General features: G+C 37.3%; 1 protein-coding gene across 1 annotated transcript in view; it reads left to right on the forward strand.

Annotated features, from left to right (window-relative positions):
• TIMMDC1 (translocase of inner mitochondrial membrane domain containing 1) overlaps window positions 1-18,509 on the forward strand; it is a 22,918-nt gene extending 4,409 nt beyond the window's left edge. The window contains exons 4-8 of the mRNA XM_021692503.1: window positions 1,391-1,479; window positions 1,998-2,065; window positions 11,209-11,287; window positions 15,460-15,570; window positions 17,925-18,509. Coding sequence (XP_021548178.1) covers window positions 1,391-1,479; window positions 1,998-2,065; window positions 11,209-11,287; window positions 15,460-15,570; window positions 17,925-18,075 — 498 coding nt within the window. The 3' untranslated portion in view covers window positions 18,076-18,509. The remainder of the gene's footprint in view (window positions 1-1,390; window positions 1,480-1,997; window positions 2,066-11,208; window positions 11,288-15,459; window positions 15,571-17,924) is intronic.
• The last annotated feature ends 1,382 nt before the right edge of the window (window positions 18,510-19,891 follow it).

Consider the following 19,891-nt stretch of genomic DNA (forward strand, 5'->3'; position numbering starts at 1 on the left):
TGAAGCTCAAATTGACCTAGATTTGGACAGTTGGGGACCTTCAAACTAGGTCCTTTGTCCTTTTGATCTGTTCCCATCATTCTTTGAGCGTATCTTTACTTTTGGGCATAGCAGAATGCTCCTGACTCACCTTTTACTTTTCTAGCACCAGCCCCAGAATTAGTTACCACCAAAGAATTCTAGTTTCTTTTAGTGGAAAAATGGTATTTAAAAGCTAAGATTTGATGCTAGGTATGCTCATTGCTTACAGGGTTATCATGGCTTCTAGGCCCTAGGTAGACAAAATTAGGACATGTGTGTGTTCATGTCTACTTCTATACACATATTCATACACACTTTTATATTTATTTATTTGTCCACCTATTTATTAAAAGCTATGAGTCCAGGGGCACCTGGGTGGCTTAGTTGGTTGAGTGTCTGGCTCTTGGTTTTTGCTCAGGCCATGATCTCGGGGTCATGGGATCGGAGCCGGAGTTGGGCTCTGCCCTAGGCAGGGAGTCTGCTTGGGGATTCTCTCTCTCCCTCTGCTTCTGCCCCTCCCCCTGCTCACATGTTCTCTCTCTCTAAAATAAATGAATAAATCTTAAAAAAATAAAAAATAAAAAAAAAAGCCATGAATCCATACTGATACTCTTCAGAGAGTTTTGACTTGCCCAATATCGTATAGTAGTTAAGGATGCACTTAGGAATTCTCTCAAAATCTAGACTATATCCTCAGGATATTATACTAGACTTGCTCCATGGTGATGTGGTGAAAAAATACTGTGGAGACCAACAACCTATCTTCCAATTCTGACTTTATTCCTTATTGGCTGAGTGATCTTGGTTAGAAACTTCTGTCTAATCTTTAGTAAAAACCGAAGCACCTACCTGAAAAAAATATTGTAAGGATTAAATGAGTAATATGTTAACACAACTTTTATGTAGAAGGTGGATGGTAAATTTATCAGTTCTCTTCTCTTTCTCTGTTCCTTTTCTACATATCTGTGTTACTATCATCCTTTCCCTTTAATTTACCATTTAGTCGGTTGTTCTTTTTTATTTTATGGTTTCTTTTCCCCAAGATTTCCCAAATATAAAAAGCATGTCTAACACTGACTTTATATCTGCCATGGCATTTGCCGTATAGATTCTCAGTTTATGCCTCATTGATAGATTACTTGGTTGACACAGTGATTCTTAGTTCCTTTTCCATCTCCAGATAGAATAGGATGCACATGGGACTTTTGCTTTAGCTTCACTACTTAAACAATGGTATTTCTAGAGATTGTATGGTGTTTCTGTTTAGGTGTCCCTGCCTAATCCATAGCCAACATCCCTCTGCCACAGTTTCAGAATAAAGAAGGTATCAAGGTATTTTGGAACCTCACAGCCTTTTCATTAACTTTAGCAATCTGCACATCGTGCTGCCACACGAGGCTTCATCCGGTACGGCTGGCGCTGGAGTTGGAGAACTACAGTGTTTGTGACTATATTCAAGTAAGTTCTTTCTGAATTGTGACAGAGGGTCTTGGTATTCTTTCAGGAGCACATCTTTTGAGCAAGTGAGATTTTTAAAAACTAAATACCCACATGAAAGTGATTCATAATACCCTTTTCCTCAAGATCTTTTATCTATCTGTGTGAAAGATTGGTCCAAATGTGGTTTTGCATCCATGGGTGGAAGTCTACTAACTATTATCCAAATACATACAAGGTTTTCTAAGTAAGAGAAATTCTGCAAAACTCTTCTTTACGTTTCTTTTTCTAAGTGAATATTTTTTCCAGAAATTTGACTGCTCTTTGGTTCATTCTTCAGCAGAAGAAGGCCCACCTAGAAAACCGATAGGCATGTTAGTAGTGTGGAACACATTGACGGGGCCTAGACTAAGACCTGGAATTGACATAGTAGGCACTTCTAAACTAATACCTATCACTTCAGTGAAAATTATGATCAAGAAAGTAAGGGGGATATACTTTTTAAATTTTATGTTTTCTTCTTTCCCCCTTCTTCCCAGCACAGTCAACACTGGTCTAAATGTGTACCGAAATAAAAATGCCCTAAGCCATTTTGTCATTGCAGGAGGTAAGACATTCTTGTTCTTGTTTATGTTTTTTCAGTCTTCTCAAATATAGTTTGGAAAATATTTATGGACTTATAAATCAGAGCTGCTGAATTCTTTAGTTGACTTCTCATCACATCTCATTCAACATTCATGCAAAATGTATGAAGAGCATTGTGCTTGGCCCTTGGTGTACTTGGTGAACAAAACAGAAAAAGTCTTCACTTTCATGGAGTTTTACCATCTAATGTGGTTGGGGAAAAAAGGTTGCTGTGATAGAAGGTAGCAAATAGGGGAGGCAATGGGATGGTCAGGGTGATCAGAGAAGGTTTTTTTTTTAATGTTCATTTAACCAACATATAATACATCATTAATTTCGATGTAGTGTTCAACGATTTCATTGGTTGCATATAACACCCAGTGCTCATCACCTCCAGAGAAGGCTGACATTGAAGCTGATACCTGAAAAATGGGAAGAAGTAAGCCTTGTAAAAAAGAGTAGCCTAGGCAGAGCGAACATTGAGGGTGAAGGCTCTAAGGCAAGAAAAGTTCCTCAAAAGCAGGATAATATGGCTGGAACATAGTGAGTGAGGGGAAGAGTGGCTTGAGATAAGATTGGTGAAGTAGAAGGGGACCAGATTTTTCATGGTAAGAGCTTGGATTTTATTTTAAAGCTTTATGCCTCTGGTAAATGTGACCTTTTTAAAATGAACATTAAAAATAGTATTGAAATACTATTTCCAGAAATGTGAATTATGTGCCACATATACCCAAGCACTCACTGACTCATCTACATTCTCTCACATACAAAAACATACATATAATGCACATAACATTTAAAAAATGTTTAATTTGGAAATAATTTCAAGCTTACAAAGAGCTTTAGGGGTGCCTAGGTGTCTCAGTCGTTAAGCATCTGCCTTCAGCTCAGGTCGTGATCCCAGGGTCCTGGGATGGAGCCCCGCATCAGGCTCCCTGCTCCGTGGGAAGCCTACTTCTCCCTCTCCCACTCCCCCTGCTTGTGTTCCCTCTCAACGCTGTGTCTCTCTGTCAAATAAATAAATAAAATCTTTAAAAAAAAAACCTTTAAAAATAAAAGTAATACAAGGAACGCCATATAGCCTTTATATACAGAGATTGAACTGTTGTTAATATTTTAGCCCATTTGCTTTATCACTTGTGCTCTCTTTTGGGTGCATGCTCTCTTTCTCTCTCTATATGTATATACACACAAAGGCAAATACACATACACATAATTTGAATTTAACAATTTAATGGAAACATTTTAAAATATAGAACTAGAAGTAGGCATTAATAGCATTGGAGCAGCTGAAATTTGCCCTTTTTTAACTTGCAATCATTTTTCCATAGTATTCTGTAGGCTTTTATCCAAACCAAACTCTGTTTTCCTCCTCCAGCTTCCATACTTGTTCCTGCTTTTATGTTCTCTAGCATCTACCCTGTTAAATTAAAAACAACAACAACGAAGTGAAGCAATGATACGGTTCTGCCCTTTATGCACCTCTTTCCAAAGTTCTAGACCTATCAATTATATTCCTTTAATATATATGGACTCTCAGCTTTTCTTTCTTCCCACTGCTGCTATGCAGCCTTCCCTGTTTGTAGTCTTGGTGTGCTCCACTTCCAGTGTTGCCTTACTTTTTTGAAATACGAATATGATTGTAACACTTTTTTGCTTGAGGTTCTTCCATAGTTTTCCATCATTTTAATGTTGAGTCTTTATCTGGTCCCCATATACCGCTCTTGCTCCACTGTTATGACTCTACTTTGATTTCCCAAACCCAACATAATCTTGCTTTACATGTATTGGTCCCTCTTCTTGAACCTGCCTTTGCACTCCCACAGACAATTTTGTTCAGCTCTTATTGGACCTATCTTTCAAGGTTCAGCTCATCTGTCAGCTTCAGTTTCCCTAGAGATCCTTCCTAGCCCCTATTCTTATCTTTGGGTCTTTTTAGGTGTCTTCCCCTGTGTTCCCGTAATTTACTATAAATACTTTAATTGAAGCACTTATAACACTATGTTGTAGCTGTTAACTTGTTTTGCTTCTCGATGACTTACTTGATATCAGAGAAAGCCTTTGCCTTTTATATCACAAGTCTTTGACGCATGGTAGAGTAGAATAAATGTTTCTTGAATGTAAATTGAGTGTAAAAATTAGTAAAAATAGTCCCACATCAGGCTCCTTGCTCAGCGAGGAGCCTGCTTCTCTGTCTGCCTGCTGATCCCCCTGCTTGTGTTTGCTCTCTCTCTGACAAATAAAAAATAAAATCTTTTAAAAAATTAGTAAAAAATGATAAGAATAGAAAAATACATCTGATACAATGTAAGTTTTTATTCTCAAACCAGCAACCAACATTGAACTTAATGGTGTAACATAAAGTAATTTCCCCTGAAGTCAGAATCAGGTCAAGGATGTCTCCTCTCATTATTATTTGGCATTCATCTGGACATTTATAAATGTATATTTGACATCTGGAATAGCTGAGTGAGGAGCTTGTAAATCCTCTCCACAGAAAGCAACAATAGAATTGGACAGAATTATCAAAAACAACCATTTAAAGATGCTGGAAGTTGACCACAAGCACCCAAAAAATCAGTAAGCATTTATCCATAATTTCTGCTGTGTCTCAGTAAGAACATTGAGAGTCTATTCTCAGCCTAGGGCTGCTCCTGCCCCCTAACCCACAGCTCCATGATGTAGAAATTTCACAAGGACAGGCTGGAGGACCAAATTTCTGCTGCTTAAGGTGGCTGACTTTATTTGGAGCAGAGATCAGAAAATTCGAAGCCAGGGGGTATTGCTGAAAATAATTGCAACAGGGAAGGATAATATCACACAGCTAACCTGAGGTTTTGATACTACTTGGGGTAAGGAATAGACTGGCAGAGGAGGTGGAATCTTAACAGGGATAGCTAGGGAACAAGACAGCCAAAGAGGGCTTTAATAAGATCCTACTTATTCCTAGAACTCTGGAAAGTTGCACAGCACACATGTGTAAGTATTCATGCACATTCAGGAGAGACTGGTAAGGGCTCTAGCAAGCTACTTATCTTTGGTTCATTGTGAGGGTTAATTGCGAACACCAAAAGAAAAAGCCAGAAAATATTCATAAACTATCTAAACTTTGAATGCATTCTTCAACCACAGATACATTGGCAAAGGATGGAAGCCTTCCCGCCTTGAGATGTTTAAGCATAACCTCTGATGAATCATTGGCTGACTGCTTATACCAGTGTGATGCCTAGGAAGCCAGGCATAAAGATAAAAATTAAGCAAAGACATTAGTGGCTGTAGTCTGCAGAAAAAAGACTCCACAGAATTGGTCCAGGCAAGTTGCTACATAAACAAAGAATTATAGCCATGCCCTTGTGGAGGCTGTGCTAACTCCAGAGATGCTGTAATTTATTACCTACAGTGTGCAGTTTTCAACAACAAAAATATCGTAAGACATGCAAAAACGGGGTTAAAAAAAGCAATCATTGGGAATGATTCTGACAGGACCCATCTATTGAACATATCAGACAAAAAGACTTCATACCATTTTTAAAGAAATAAAAGTAGGATGACACTGACTTATCAAATAGAGAATGTCAATATTTTTTGACAAAAAATTTTTTTATAATTATAAAAGATTATAAATTATAAAAAGAATTATATGATTATAAAAATTATATTAGAATTATAGAATTATAAAAAAGGATCAAATGAAAATTCTGGAGTTGATAAATACAACAATAGAAGTTAAAAGTTCACTGGAGAGGAGAGCTCAACACCATATTTGAAATAGCAGAAAAGAATTGGTGAACCTGAAGATGCATCAATATAGGTTGTTTCTTATGAAGGATAGAATTTTTTTTTTAAAGGTTTTATTTGAGAGAGAGCGCATGAGTGGGGGGTAGAGGGAGAGGGAGAACCAGACTACCCACTGACCAAGGAACCCAGTGCAGGACTCGATCCCAGGACCCCGAGTTCATGACCTGCGCCTAAGGCAGATGCTTAACCAACTGAGCCACCCAGGTGCCCATGAAGGACAGAATTTTTTAAAATGAAGAGAAGTGATCTGAGCCTCAGCAATCTATAGGACACCATCAGAAATACCAACAGGTATGTGATGGAAATGCTAGATGGAGAGAAAAGAGAAAGAGGCAGAAAAAAGTGTTTTAAGAAATAAAGCTACAAACTTTCCAAATTTGATGAAAAAACATTAATCCATACATCGAAGAGGCTCAACAAACTCTAAGAAAAATAAACATGCACCTAGACACATAATAATTATACTACTGAAACAGAAAAATCTTAAAAGCAGCAAGAAAAAAACAACTCATACAAGGAACGCCCCAATAAAATTAACAGCCGATTGCTTATCAGAATAATGGAAGCCAGAAGATGGTACAATGGCATTCAAAGGCCTGAAAAGAATAAGTTATCAACCAAGAATTCTCTATCTAGCAAACCATTCTCCAAAATTGAAGGCAAAAATAAAGACATTGGCAGATGAGCAAAGAAAGAAAATTTGTTGCTAGCAGATCTCTTACAAAATACTATAAAAGTTCTTCAGGCTAAAAGGAAGTGATACCAGATGGTAACCTGAATCTACATGAAGCATTAAAGAGCACTGGTAAAGAGGCACCTGGGTGGCTCGGTCTTTAAGCGTCTGCCTTCAGCTCAGGTCATGGTCCCAGGGTCCTGGGATCGAGCCCCACATCAGGCTCCTTGCTCAGTGGGAAGCCTGCTTCTTCCTCTCCCACTCCCCCTGCTTGTGTTCCCTCTTTCGCTGTGTCTCTCTCTGTCAAATAAATAAAATCTTTAAAAAAAAAAAAAAGAGCACTGGTAAAGATAATTGTATAAGTAATTATTAAAGGTTGTCTAAATATATATTTTCTCTTAACTGATCTAAATGACAATACATAAATAATAATAAAAGATAATACATAAAATAAAATTGAAGTGTTAGACATATAGCATGTTTAAAACTATATATGGCATTAATAGCACAAATGAGAGGGAAGGAATGGAAGTATGCTGGAGCAAGGAGATGATATCAAATAGTAACTTGACAGGAAGAAATGAAAAGTACTAGAAATGGTAAATATGTAGGTTAATATAAAAGACATCATAAGCCTATTGTTTTTCCTTTCTTAATTTTTTTGCTTCTTTAAAATACAGTGATTGTATAAAATAATAATATTGTATTGCTGTGTTTTAACATATATACATAACATAAGTGACAATCATAGCACAAAGATGGGAGAGGAGTGGAGCTGTATTGGAAGAGTCTGTGTACATCTTACTGGAATAATATTGGTACTGATCTGAAGTAGATTGTGGTAAATTAAGATGCATAGGGTAGCCCCTAAAGCAAGTAATAGCAAAGTAACTTTTTTTTTTAAGATTTCTTTTTTTTTTTTTTTAAAGATTTTATTTATTTTTTAGAGAGCGAGCGAGAGAGAAATAGCATGAGAGGGGAGAGGGTCAGAGGGAGAAGCAGGCTCCCCGCTGAGCCGGGAGCCCGATGTGGGACTCGATCCCAGGACCCTGGGATCATGACCTGAGCCGAAGGCAGATGCTTAACCATCTGAGCCACCCAGGCGCCCAACTTTTTAAAGTAGTAACAAGGCCAAAGGAAATTAAATAAGATATATAAAAACAAATAGTAAGATGGCAGGCCTAAATCTAGCTGTATCAGTAATAACATTAAATATGAGTGGATTAAACACTGCAATCAATAGTCAGAGATTGACTCTATTAAAAAAAGTTCCAACTATATGCTGTGTACAGAAGACATATTTTAGTTCAAAGAAACAAATAAGTTGAAAGTAAAACGAGGGAAAAAGATAAACTATGCAAACAGTAAGGAAAAGAGCTTGAGTGGCTCTTCTAGTATCAGACAAGATAGACTATAATATAAAAATGCTAGAGACAAAGACATTTCATAATGTTAAAAGAACCAATCCATCAAGAAATATAACATTTATAAACATACATGCATCTAACAACAGAGCTCCTAAATACATGAAACAAACACTGAATTGAGAGGAGAAATAGACAACTCAGTAATAGTTGTTGGAGGCTTTAATATGCCACTTTTAATAATGGATAGAACAACTAGAGGAAATACCAGCAAGGATATAGAATACTTGAACAACACTATCAACCTGTATGACCTAACATCAATAGAACACTCTACCCAACAACAGCAAGAATACACATTCTTTTCAAGTGCACATGGGATATGCTTCAGGCTAGACCATATATAAAGCCACAAAACAAGTCTCAATAAATTTAAAAGTATTGAAATCATACAAAGAATGTTCTCTGACCTCAGTGGAATTAAATTGAAAAAAATGGGGGATCCACAACTATTTGTAAATTAAACAACATATTTATAAATAACCCATAGACCACAAGGAATCACAAGGTAAATTAGAAATATTTTTAGTTGAATGAAAATGAAAGCACATGTCAAAATTTCTAAGATTCACCCAAATTAGTACTTATTGGGAAATTTATAGTTATAAAACCTACATTATGAAAGAAGAAAGATCTCAAATTAACACTATAAGCTTCGACCTTTAAAAACTAGAAAATGAGGAGCAAAATAAGCCCAAAGTAGGCAGACAGAAGGAAATAATAAAATTAGAGCAAAACTCTGTAAAATGGAAAGAAAAAGAGAAAATCAGTGGAACCAAAAGTTGGTTTTTTTGAAAAGATAACAAAATAGACAACCTTTAGCAAGACTGACCAAGAAAAAACGAAAGACACAAATTACCAAGATTTACTCAAGAAGAAATAGAAAATCTGGATAACCCCATAATAAGTTAATAAACTAAATTATTAAAAAATTTTTTTCACAAAAGCCCAGGACCAGATGGCTTCAGTGGCTATTTGGGAAATTTCTCTCACAAACTCTTCCAGAAAACAGAGGAAGAAGGAACACTTTCAAACTCATTCTGTTAGACTAGTATTATCCTGGTACCAAAGCCAGATGAAGATAACAAAGAAAACTACAGATCACTATCACTCAAGAGTATATACACAGGGGTACCTGGCTGGCTCAGTTGGCAGAGCATGTGACTCTTGATCTAAGAGTTGTGGGTTCAAGTCCCATGTTGGGTGTAGAGATTACTTTAAAAGAAAAAGTATATACACAAAAATCTTTAACAAAATCATGACCCAATGATTTTATCCAAGGAATTTAAGGTTAGCTTAGAAAAAGCATTTGACAAAAATCCAACGTTCATGATAAAAACTCTCAACAAACTAGGAATAAAAGGGAACTTCTTTAACCCGATGAAGGTCATCTATAAAAAAACCTGCAGCAAACATCATATTTAATGGTGAAAGACTGAATGATTTTCCCCTAAGACTGAGAACACAGCACAGATGTATACACTTGTAATTCAGGTATTTGAGATGAATACAGTTGTATTCAGCATTATACCGGAGACTTTAACCAGTGCGTTCAGGTAAGAAAAAGAAATAAAAAGTACCAAGAATGAAAAAAAAGTAAACTGTCTTTATTCATAGAAAACATAGTTATGTGTAATAGAGTCTTACTCCATTTTTGGTGTTTGGCTGCTGACAGCTTATAAGCCTCAATACTCCCTCCCCCGCCCTTTAATAGTTATAGGTCCACAGTAAAATTGGACAGAAGATACAAAGATTTTGCATATCCTCCCTCCCACACTTACATGTAGCCTCCCCAACTATCAACATTTCACACCAGAGTGGGATATTAGTTACAATTGAAGAACCTACAGTGATGCATCATTATCAACCAAAGTCCATAGTTTTCTTTAGGGTTCACTCTTGGTGTACATTCTGTGGGTTTGGACAAATATATGATGACATGTATCCATCATTGTGGTATCATAAAGAGTATTTTTCATTGCCCTAAAAATTTGCTCTACCTATGCATCCCACCTACCAACCTCTGATAACCACTGATTTTTTTCTTTACTGTTTCCATCGTTTTGCCTTTTCCAGAATGTTATATATTACATAGCTTTTTCAGATTGACTTCTTTCACTGAATAATATGCATTCAAGTTTCCTCTAGTGTCTTTTATTGATAGCTCATTTCTTTTTAGTGCTTTGTCTGAATATACCAGTTTATGCATTACCTACTGAAGGACATCTTGCTTGCTTCCAAGTATTGACAGTTATGAACAAAGCTGCTTTTTATATAAATGTCTGTGTGCAGGTTTTGTTGTGGACATAAATTTGCAGCTCCTTTGGGTAAATACCAGGGAGCATGATTACTGGATCATATGGTAAGAAACTGTCAGACTGTCTTCAAAAGTGGCTGTACCATTTTGGGTTCCAACCAGCAATGAATGAGTTTCTTTTGCTCCACATCCTTGCCAGCATTTAGCGTTGTCAGTGTTCTAAATTTTGGCTATTCTAATGGGTTTAAAAAAAAAAAATTCTTATTTTTTAAAAATGCTTTGTTTGGAAAAGAAGACTAGGAAAAAAAAGACCAAATTTATTACTACCTCTGGGTAATAGAATTAAATATAATTTTGTTCTTGTTAATTTTAAAACTTAGAAAATTAAAAAATGATGAATAGTACTTAAATAAGACAAATAAATCTCAAATGTTTTTTTAAAAATGTTACTACCTGAGATGGCATTAGTTGTGTTGTACCTGGTGAGGGAGGAAAATGAATGACATCGTGGATATGCCCTTCCAGTGGGAAGGAAAGAGGACCTGTGCACCGACCACCAGGTGGCACTGTAAGCCAAATGCCCACTTGCAGGCCTGCCTGAGGTGTGTAGCAGTACAGGAAGGGTGAGGCTGGGGGAAGGTATAAACGGCAGGGGTTTTTGTTTATTTGGGGAAAGTTTTTCTGGAAGAATGCAGAAATGGAAGAGGTGGAAGTGAATAACAGATTTTTAAGAGGAGGTGGGCAAAAATGAAGCTGAATGAGAAGAGGTTGGACCCTAGAACAGATGGAGTAAGTAGGTTTGCAAAAGGAATGTTTTCCTTTGAACCTGCAGTGTGGAAGAGATTGTGGTGGTATATTAATGTTGGGTTCAGAAAACTTAGGGGTTTATGTCATTTTTATAGAAGGAACATTATAAAGATAGATTCTAGTGTTTAAAGATAATTTAATATTGGGATTTTTTTGTTTTAAAATAGCTGTCACAGGAGGTCTTTTTAGAATAAATTTGGGCCTGCATGGTCTGGTGGCTGGTGGCATAATTGGAGCCTTGCTGGGGTAAGTGTTAACACAGTTTCATTCCAAATTAACACAACTTTCATTAATGCCTTACTTGTTAAAAATCTCATTCATTTCTAAACAAATTTAAATCTTAAAGCCTATAAAAGGTCTTTAGTCTTGTCTTGGCAGTGGCTTTGACTGTCAAATTCTAAGTCTACCCCGATGGTTGATTTTACTTCCAACTGTCACTGAGTAAAAACTGTTTAGATATCACTAACACCTGAAACTATTTGTGGTTTGAACAATGGTATTTACAAGGAGCAGGAAAAAAAGAGTAAGAAACAATTAACAAGCACATTCTATTAAAATTGTTTTTGTTTGGGTTTTGTTTAATTGTAAAAATTTTCTTCTTCAGCTTTTTACTTTGAAACATTTTGAACCTACAGAAAAGTTGAATGACTTAGTACATTGAACACCCATGTATTCTTCTTCACTTACATTCACCAATTGTTAACATTTTGCCATATTCATTTTTATATCTATGTGTGGAATGTATATACAGTTCTTTTTCTCTTTTTTCTTTTTGGTTAAATCTTTTGAGACCTCATAATTCTTCACCTCTGAATACATCAGCATATATCTCCCAGGATGAAATGAAGAATATTTGCCAATGATATCACAGTGTACTCATCACAATAAATAGTTTAGCATTAAGTGAAAGAAGCCAGCCACAAGAGGTTACAAATGTATGATTTCGTTTATATGATATGCCCAAAATATACAAACCCTTTGAGACAGAAAGGAGATTAGTGGTAACCGGAATCTGAAGGGAGAGGAATGAAAGGGTTTACTAATAGGTATGGGGTTTCTTTTGGGGATGATGAAAATATTCTGGGCTTAGTAGTGATGGTTGATGGATTTATAAATCTACTGAAAACCACTAAATTCAGTACTTTAAAGGTGACTTTTATGGTGTATGAATTACAAAGGTCAATAAAAAAGGTAACAAAAAAAATAGTTTAGCATTGATTCAATATAGCTATCTAAAATAGGGTCCATATTCAAAATTTTTCAATTATTAATAATGCCATATATATGTATATATATATATTTTTTTTTAAGATTTTATTTATTTATTTGACAGAGACACAGCGAGAGAGGGAACACAAGCAGGGGGAGTGGGAGAGGTTGAGAAGCAGGCTCCCCGCAGAACGGGGAGCCTGATGTGGGACTTGATCCCAGAACCCTGGGATCATGACCTGAGCCAAAGGCAGTCACTTAACCGACTGAGCCACCCAGGCGCCCTGTATATATATTTTTAACCCAGGATCCAATTGTATATCATTTTTATGGTTTTGATTCCTTTATTAAAAAAAAAGATGTATTTATTAGAGAGAGAGTGCACACAGCAGGAGGGGCAGAGGGAGAGGAAGAGTGAATCTGAAGCAGACTCCGAACTGAGCATGGAGCCTGACGTGGGGCTCAATCACAGGACCCTGAGATCACAGCCTGAGCTGAAACCAAGAATCCAGTGCTTAACTGACTGCGCCCCCTAGGTGCCCCTTGATTCCTTTAAACTAGAACAGTTCCACCACCTTTTTTCCCCCAGAAAATTTCTCAATTTCTTTTGATTATCCCCTCATGATTAGATTTAGGTTAAATGTTTTCATCAGGAATACAATATAGGTGAAGTTGTTTCTTTCTCAGTGTATCACATCAACAGGCATAGTGTATCACCGATTATAAGTGATGTTAATTTTAATTACTTGGTGCAATAGTTTTCTATTGCTGTGTGACAGATTACCACAAACTTCAGCAACTTGAAACACTACCCATTTATTGTATCACAGTTCTGTAGGTCAGAAGTCTGAGTAGGCTCAGATGGGCTCTCTCTGTTCAGGGTTTTACCAGGCCAAAATCAAAGTGTTGGTCAGGCAGGCTCTTATTGGAGGATCTGGGGAAGAATCTGTTCCTAAACCATTCAGGTTGTGGACAGGATCCTTTTGGCTGTAGGACTGAAGTCATTGTTCCCTGGCTGGTTGTCAGCCAGGCACCACCGTTCCTAGAGGCATCCCCATTCCTTCTCACAGTGACCCCCCCCCCATGTTCAAACCAGCAACCAGCATGTTGAATCCTTTCCATACTTTGAATCTCTCTGACTTCTACTCTGCCACCAGAGAAAACTCTCTGCTTTTAAAGGGTTTATCCAGATAATTTACTTTTTGATTGACTCAAAATCAACTGATTATTAACCTTTATTACATCTGTAAAATTTTGCCATGTAACATAATCATGGGTATAATATATTCATAGTTGAAGGATTAGGGCAGGACAATTTGGGGCACCATTTTAGAATTCTGCCTACTGCATTTGGTGGTATCTAGTAAATTTCTCCACTGTAAGGGTATCTTTTTCACATTGTGATTAATAATCTGTGGGATAAGATTGAATTGCCTCTTCTCCAGCTATCTTTTTTCTTGTGGCTTTAATGATCTATTATAATTGTTGCTGTAATCAGTTATTACAAAGATGGTTGCAAAATGATTTGGTAGTTCTGTCTTTTCTTCTGTTTTTATTAGTTGGCGTTCACCGGAATAGAGGAGTTCTCCCTTTCCCTCCACCTATACCCTCCCTTTTTTCTATCCCCTTTTTAGGAGGAAGTTAACACTGTAGATTTATGCATTCTTTTTAAAATTCTTTTTAAAAATTCAGCATGTCATAATCTATTGCTGAACATGATTTTTATTGTGTTTTTTTTGTTTGTTTTTTAGCAAAGTCTACCCCCAACATGGGGCTTGAACTCAGGACCCTGAGATCAGGAGTTACATGCTCAACTGACTGAGCCAGCCAGGTGCCCCTTGTTATGTTGTTAACATACCAGCTTAGTTTTGGAGGGAAATATTGTTAAAATTAGAAGCAAGAATAATTTCTTTTTCTTTGTCATTAAAAACACATTAACATAGGGCGCCTGGGTGGCTCAGTTGGTTAAGCGACTGCCTTCGGCTCAGGTCATGATCCTGGAGTCCCAGGATCGAGTCCCGCATCGGGCTCCCTGCTCGGCAGGGAGTCTGCTTCTCCCTCTGATGCTCCCCCCTCTCATGCTCTCTCTGTCTCATTCTCTCTCAAATGAATAAATAAAATCTTTAAAAAAAAAAAAAACACATTAACATAAATTTTATCATCTTTAACCATTTTTAAGTGTACAGTTTAGGAATGTTAGGTATATCCACATTGTTGTACAAAAGATCTCGAGCACTTTCTCACCTTGCAAAACTGAAAACTCTTTACCCATTAAACATTAATTTTCCCCTCCCCCTGTCCCCTAGCCTTTGGCAACCACCTTTCTACTTACTTTGTTTCTATGATTTTGACTACTTTAGATACTTCATATTAATGGAATCATATAATAGTTGTCTTTTTATAACTGGCTTATTTCACTTAGCATAACATCCTCAAGGTTGATCCATGTTGTAGCATGTGACAGGATCTTCTTTTTAAAGGCTGCATAATGCTCCATTGTATATAACACATTTTCTTTATCTGTTTGTCCATGGACATTTCCACTTAGCAAAAATAATTTTTTGAATGAGCTTCAAATGAGCTTGTAGTCAGAGGAAATTTAAGTTATATCAGAGTCAAAAACTCCTTCTCTTTGATAACACAAGAACGAAACCCTCTTCTGTTACTGTAATGATTGTTATCTATATCAGTTTCTCGGTGGGTATCTATTGACGTTATGGGTGAGACTGTTGTGCCAGACTTTGGAATTTGAGGATGTTTTGGTGGTTCCGTCTCCAGAAGCTAGTAGTATCCTTCCTCCAACCAAAATGCCCTTCACAGTTCCTGCCCCCTAGAGGGTTTGTTACCATTCCTGGTATTAATTTCACTTCTGAGAAATCTTCGGTGTAAAGCTACTTACTAGAACTTGTCATAGATATATATATTTCCAGTTTATCATTCATGATAAAACACAGAGCCAATTTTAGAGACCTGTTGTTTTTATACCAGTTAATTTGAGGAAGTTGCAGTGATTGTTTTTCTCTACTGTTTAGAAGACCAGGAAGGAAATTGCCTTAATAATTTTTCTTCATTCGACAAGGACACTTTGTCAGAGTCCCTGTACCTGGCAGGGACCAAGTGGCCAAGTCAGTGTTTCTCGGGCCTCAGCAGCACGGTGGCGTGCTCCAGTGGCCCCTTCATCCTAAGCTTGCTCTCTGCTTCCCCCTCAGCACTCCTGTAGGAAGTCTGTTGATGGCATTTCAGAAGTTCTGCGGTGAAACTGTCCAAGAGAGAACACAGAAGGATCGCAAAGCACTCCATGAGCTGAGACTGGAAGAGAGGTAAGGAGTGTGTGAAGATGAGGGTATCTGACTTTCTTAGCCATCGTGGTGCTCTGTTAACCCAGGTCCTCCAAACTGCCCCTCAACTCGAAGATGAGTTTCTGGGGCACCCGGCTGGCTCAGTCAGTGAAGCACTCTTGATCTCAGGTTTGTGAGTGCAGGTCCCATGTTGGGTGTAGAGATTACTTTAAAAAATAAATAAATAAAATCTCAAAGAAGAGTTTCCTTTTCTTCAACTTGTACCCTACCTGATCTTTTAATCTTTTTAATGAAGGAAAAATGAAAGACACTAATTTTATTTTTAATCTGATGAGGATCATTCTTTAGATACACTTTTTTTTTAAAGTTAAGATATTGTTAATCTTGCTTGGGTGCATATTTTTTCTTTTTCTATATTCTTGACTGCACAGGAAATTACCTAAAGGAAGTGGACAGCAATGAGTGAGTTTCACATGGCGTTATTTAAAAGGCAATATCCCCAGTTACACATGCATCTATGAACAATACAGAGCATGTTAGGTCTCTACATTCAAAGATTCCACTTCTTGCTGTGGATGCATATGATTTAGGTAGTTATAGTGGCTGTTCATGGACTGGATGCCACTGAGGAGGAGGAAAACTTTGACGTGTGCCATCTAGTCGTTCCCTGGGGTCCAGTTATCAGACTGAGAGTGGACTTTGTGCTGATTCTTTGTAAGATCACCGTAACAGGCTGCTAGCTAGCACTCCTGGTACAAAGGATTTTCGTAGCTCGGCTTCCTGCATGCAGACGAAAGCTGCTGCTGTTTTCATAGTTGAATAGATAAACAGGTTTTTTTTTTTTTTCCATGTTTTTACTTGAAACTTCCATTGGTGCTAAACACACATATGCACTTGGAAATTCTTAATATCTGTAGATCAGTTGTTCAGGGACTTGGGTTCTAGAGAAAAAGCATTGATTTTGCAGCCAATGAGACCTTGAAAGCAAACCTTAAATCCCAGTTAGGCTATTGATTAGTTCCATGACCTTGGATATTTTACTTAACTTCAAGCCCTCTTGTTTTCTCAGCCATTCTGAGGGCAGAATCACACCAAAATGCTCAATATATGTTTGTTTCATTCATTCCTCTTCTCCAGAGTAAGAGGATAGGTGGGATATGTAGTTATCTAAGTTCTAGGATAAAGCACTTAAAATTCTAAATGCCAGAATAAAATGTGATGTAGAGAATTAAAAGCATGAAAGCGTTAGCTTATTTCTAGTTCTTTAGGTGTCATAAGAAACTTTTTTTTTTTTTTTTAAGAAAAGGAAGCTTTGAGAAAGGAATTGGAAAGGTAAGGAAAGTATATTGGTATCTAAATTTGATACAGAAAGTTGCAGAAGAGTTAACAGTTGGAAAAATATGAACAGATAATAATTGTATCCCCCCAAAAAAAGGAAACCAGAAAAATAACTGGGGGAAGTTGATCAGTTATTTAGAGATGGAAATCTCAAAAATGGTTAAAAACAATAAATTGAATTGAATTATAGTAATGAAATACTTTAGAAGGAAATAGGGTCAAAAATTTATAGGATATTTATATGTCTATGATATATATGTGATATTCCTGAGGAGTTAATTTAATACCTAGTTAAGAACTTATTATATGCCTGCTTCTTTGTTTGAAAATAACTATAGAGAAGTCAAACAGAGTGTGAGTATAAAAAATTGCCTTAGCAGAAAATGTAGAAAACTGTCTATGGAGATATGGAAGAAGAAATGGTCAAACCTGGTTATGAAGAGTTGAGAAAAAAGTCATGGATGACCTTGATAATCACTTAAAGAAAGGAAGACACTAATACGAGATTTAGAAAAAGAACTGCTCCGTTATTTGGAAATTGGATTTTAATTTTTTGTAAATATACATCTATAGCGTTGTCCCATCTGACTTTTCCATATTGAATTTACCATTGTTACAGCCTTTGCGCAGTTCTGTAAGGTCTGGCAACAGAGAGGTAATGGAGTGGCAGGGGGTTCACACCAGCCCCCCACCCCCACCCCTAGCCCTGAGGGCAAGAGGACAGCCAGTTTGCAAGGCTCACACTTGAGCTCAGGGTGCTTTTAGTTCTTGCACGATACCCCCGCAGGAACTCTGGAATATTTTAGGGATCAGAGCTGCTGCCACAGCAGTGTCCATTTTGGTGATGTGAGAATTGTAGTCGGCCCTTGAGTGGAACAGGTTAGGAGAGCGTAGAAAGTCATTGTTTTTGAAGTTCAAGGAGCAATGTTTGCTCATAAGGCACAGGGAGAATGGATAAATACTATCTTTTTAAAAAAGATCTAAGAACTAAGAAACAGAGCAGTACATGATATATTCTTTTCATTCTTTTATTACAGCAAAGCCAGACTACAATTTACTGAGCTCCTCCCTGAAGAGATTGAAAATAGCTTACAGAAAAATCGATCCAAAGATGATGTTAAGAAAATTGAAGCACTGCTAAATCTTCCTAGAAACCCTTCATCAACAAATAAACAAGACAAAGACTGAAAATGTTCTGGACTTAACATTCAATTGGTGAATCGAAGGGATCTGTGTCCGTTGAATGCCAATGGCTAGGCTTCTCCTTGGTCGGCCTGCTGACAGGTTAAGTGCTGGCACATCTAGTGGCAGTGACTTGCTCTTATCTTTTTTTTAACCAAGAATTGGGCTATTGTGCGCTCACTTTACTTATCCTTAAATCTAAAGACACACTTATGTCTTTCCTGATTGGTCTTTATATTTGACATTATATCTGTAGTGATCAATCAATACATAATTCTTTCCCCTGGATTTTACGACACTAGATTTAAAATTTCCCAAGATTGGAGTTGAATTCTGTAGGTTGTATGTTTATTCTTGCAGCCCTTTAAAAGGATACTCTAGGGGCGCCTGGGTGGCTCAGTCGGTTAAGCGGCTGCCTTCGGCTCAGATCATGATCCCGGGGTCCTGGGATCAAGCCCCGCATCGGGCTCCCTGCTCAGCAGAGAGCCTGCTTCTCCCTTTCCCTCTGCCTGCCGCTCTGCCTACTTGTGCTATCTCTCTGTCAAATAAATAAATTTTAAAAAATCTTTAAAAAGATAAAAGGATACTTTAGGAATCACTAGGAAGAGGAGAGGAAAGAACCAGGTGAGGCAAATGGTCTGTGATAAAACCCTTGTGCCTTTGGGTCCTGGAAACATCACAGGCCTAAGTGTGTAGGGGTGCCTGGGCGGCTGTTGATTGAGTGTCCGACTCTTGATTTAGGCTCAGGTCATGATCTCAGGGTTGTGGATTGAGCCCTGAATGGGGCTCCGTGCTCAGTGTGGAGTCTGCTTATCCCTCTCCTTCCTTCTCTGCGCCTCCCTCCTCACGCATGCCCTCTCTCAAATAAATAAATAAAATCTTTAAAAATAAAATAAAAAGGTAATTCCTATACTATTTGAAATACAGTATAAATTTAACAAACAATAAGTAGATAAGCATTACTAAAAAAAGGAGCCTGACTTTGTTTCCTCTCTTAGTGTTGATGACAAAGTGTCTATGCTGTCATATGCAGAAGTTACTTAGAATAGATACACAGTCTCTACACTCCAGGAGCTTGCTCCTTAGGAAGGAATCTGCAATCCTGCAGATTTTAACTTTTACTAAGGGTGGGGCGGGGGAGGGGCGGAATGAACTGCGTTAAGTGTACTAAGGGGGGAAAACTGCTAGTGCTTTGTTTTGATGTTAGATCTCTGTTTTTAGTTCCTGCTCTGAAAGTAACTGTTTTCAGGAGCTGGTTTTGTGTAGCCGAGTAATACAGTGGCTGAAATCATGGGCTCTGGAGGCAGATCGCTGGCTTAGCATCCCAGCCGTATGGCTTTGCTGCCATGTGACCTATAGCAAAGCCATTTTACTAGGTCTCAGTTTTCCCCTCTGTCAAATGAAATAGTATCTACCTCAGAATGGGTATTAAGTGAAATGATGCATGTGGAGCATAGCACGATGCCCTGGAGCACAGGGGATGAGAGATAGAAGAACAGATATTAGTAATTATAAGGATAGAAGAACCTCTGCACAAGTATATTATTAACATGATTTACATGTTATCACCACACTCCATAAAGCATGTTTTTCTTAATTATCCCATTCATAAACTGCTGACAAGTTGGCAGTTAGTCTGTTTATTGTTTTATTCACATCCACATATAGATTAAATTCTCCAACTAGAAATTAGAAAACTAGATGGTTGGTTTTAAAAACAATTTTATTCATATCACAGAAATATCAGAAGTACAACTTTGAAAAAATAGTATTAACACATTTATCAAATGTAATAAGTAATGTAATATAATTTAAGTATAAA

Source organism: Neomonachus schauinslandi, chromosome 1 (assembly GCF_002201575.2).
Source record: "Neomonachus schauinslandi chromosome 1, ASM220157v2, whole genome shotgun sequence".
In the NCBI taxonomy this organism is placed as follows: Eukaryota; Metazoa; Chordata; class Mammalia; order Carnivora; family Phocidae; genus Neomonachus; species Neomonachus schauinslandi.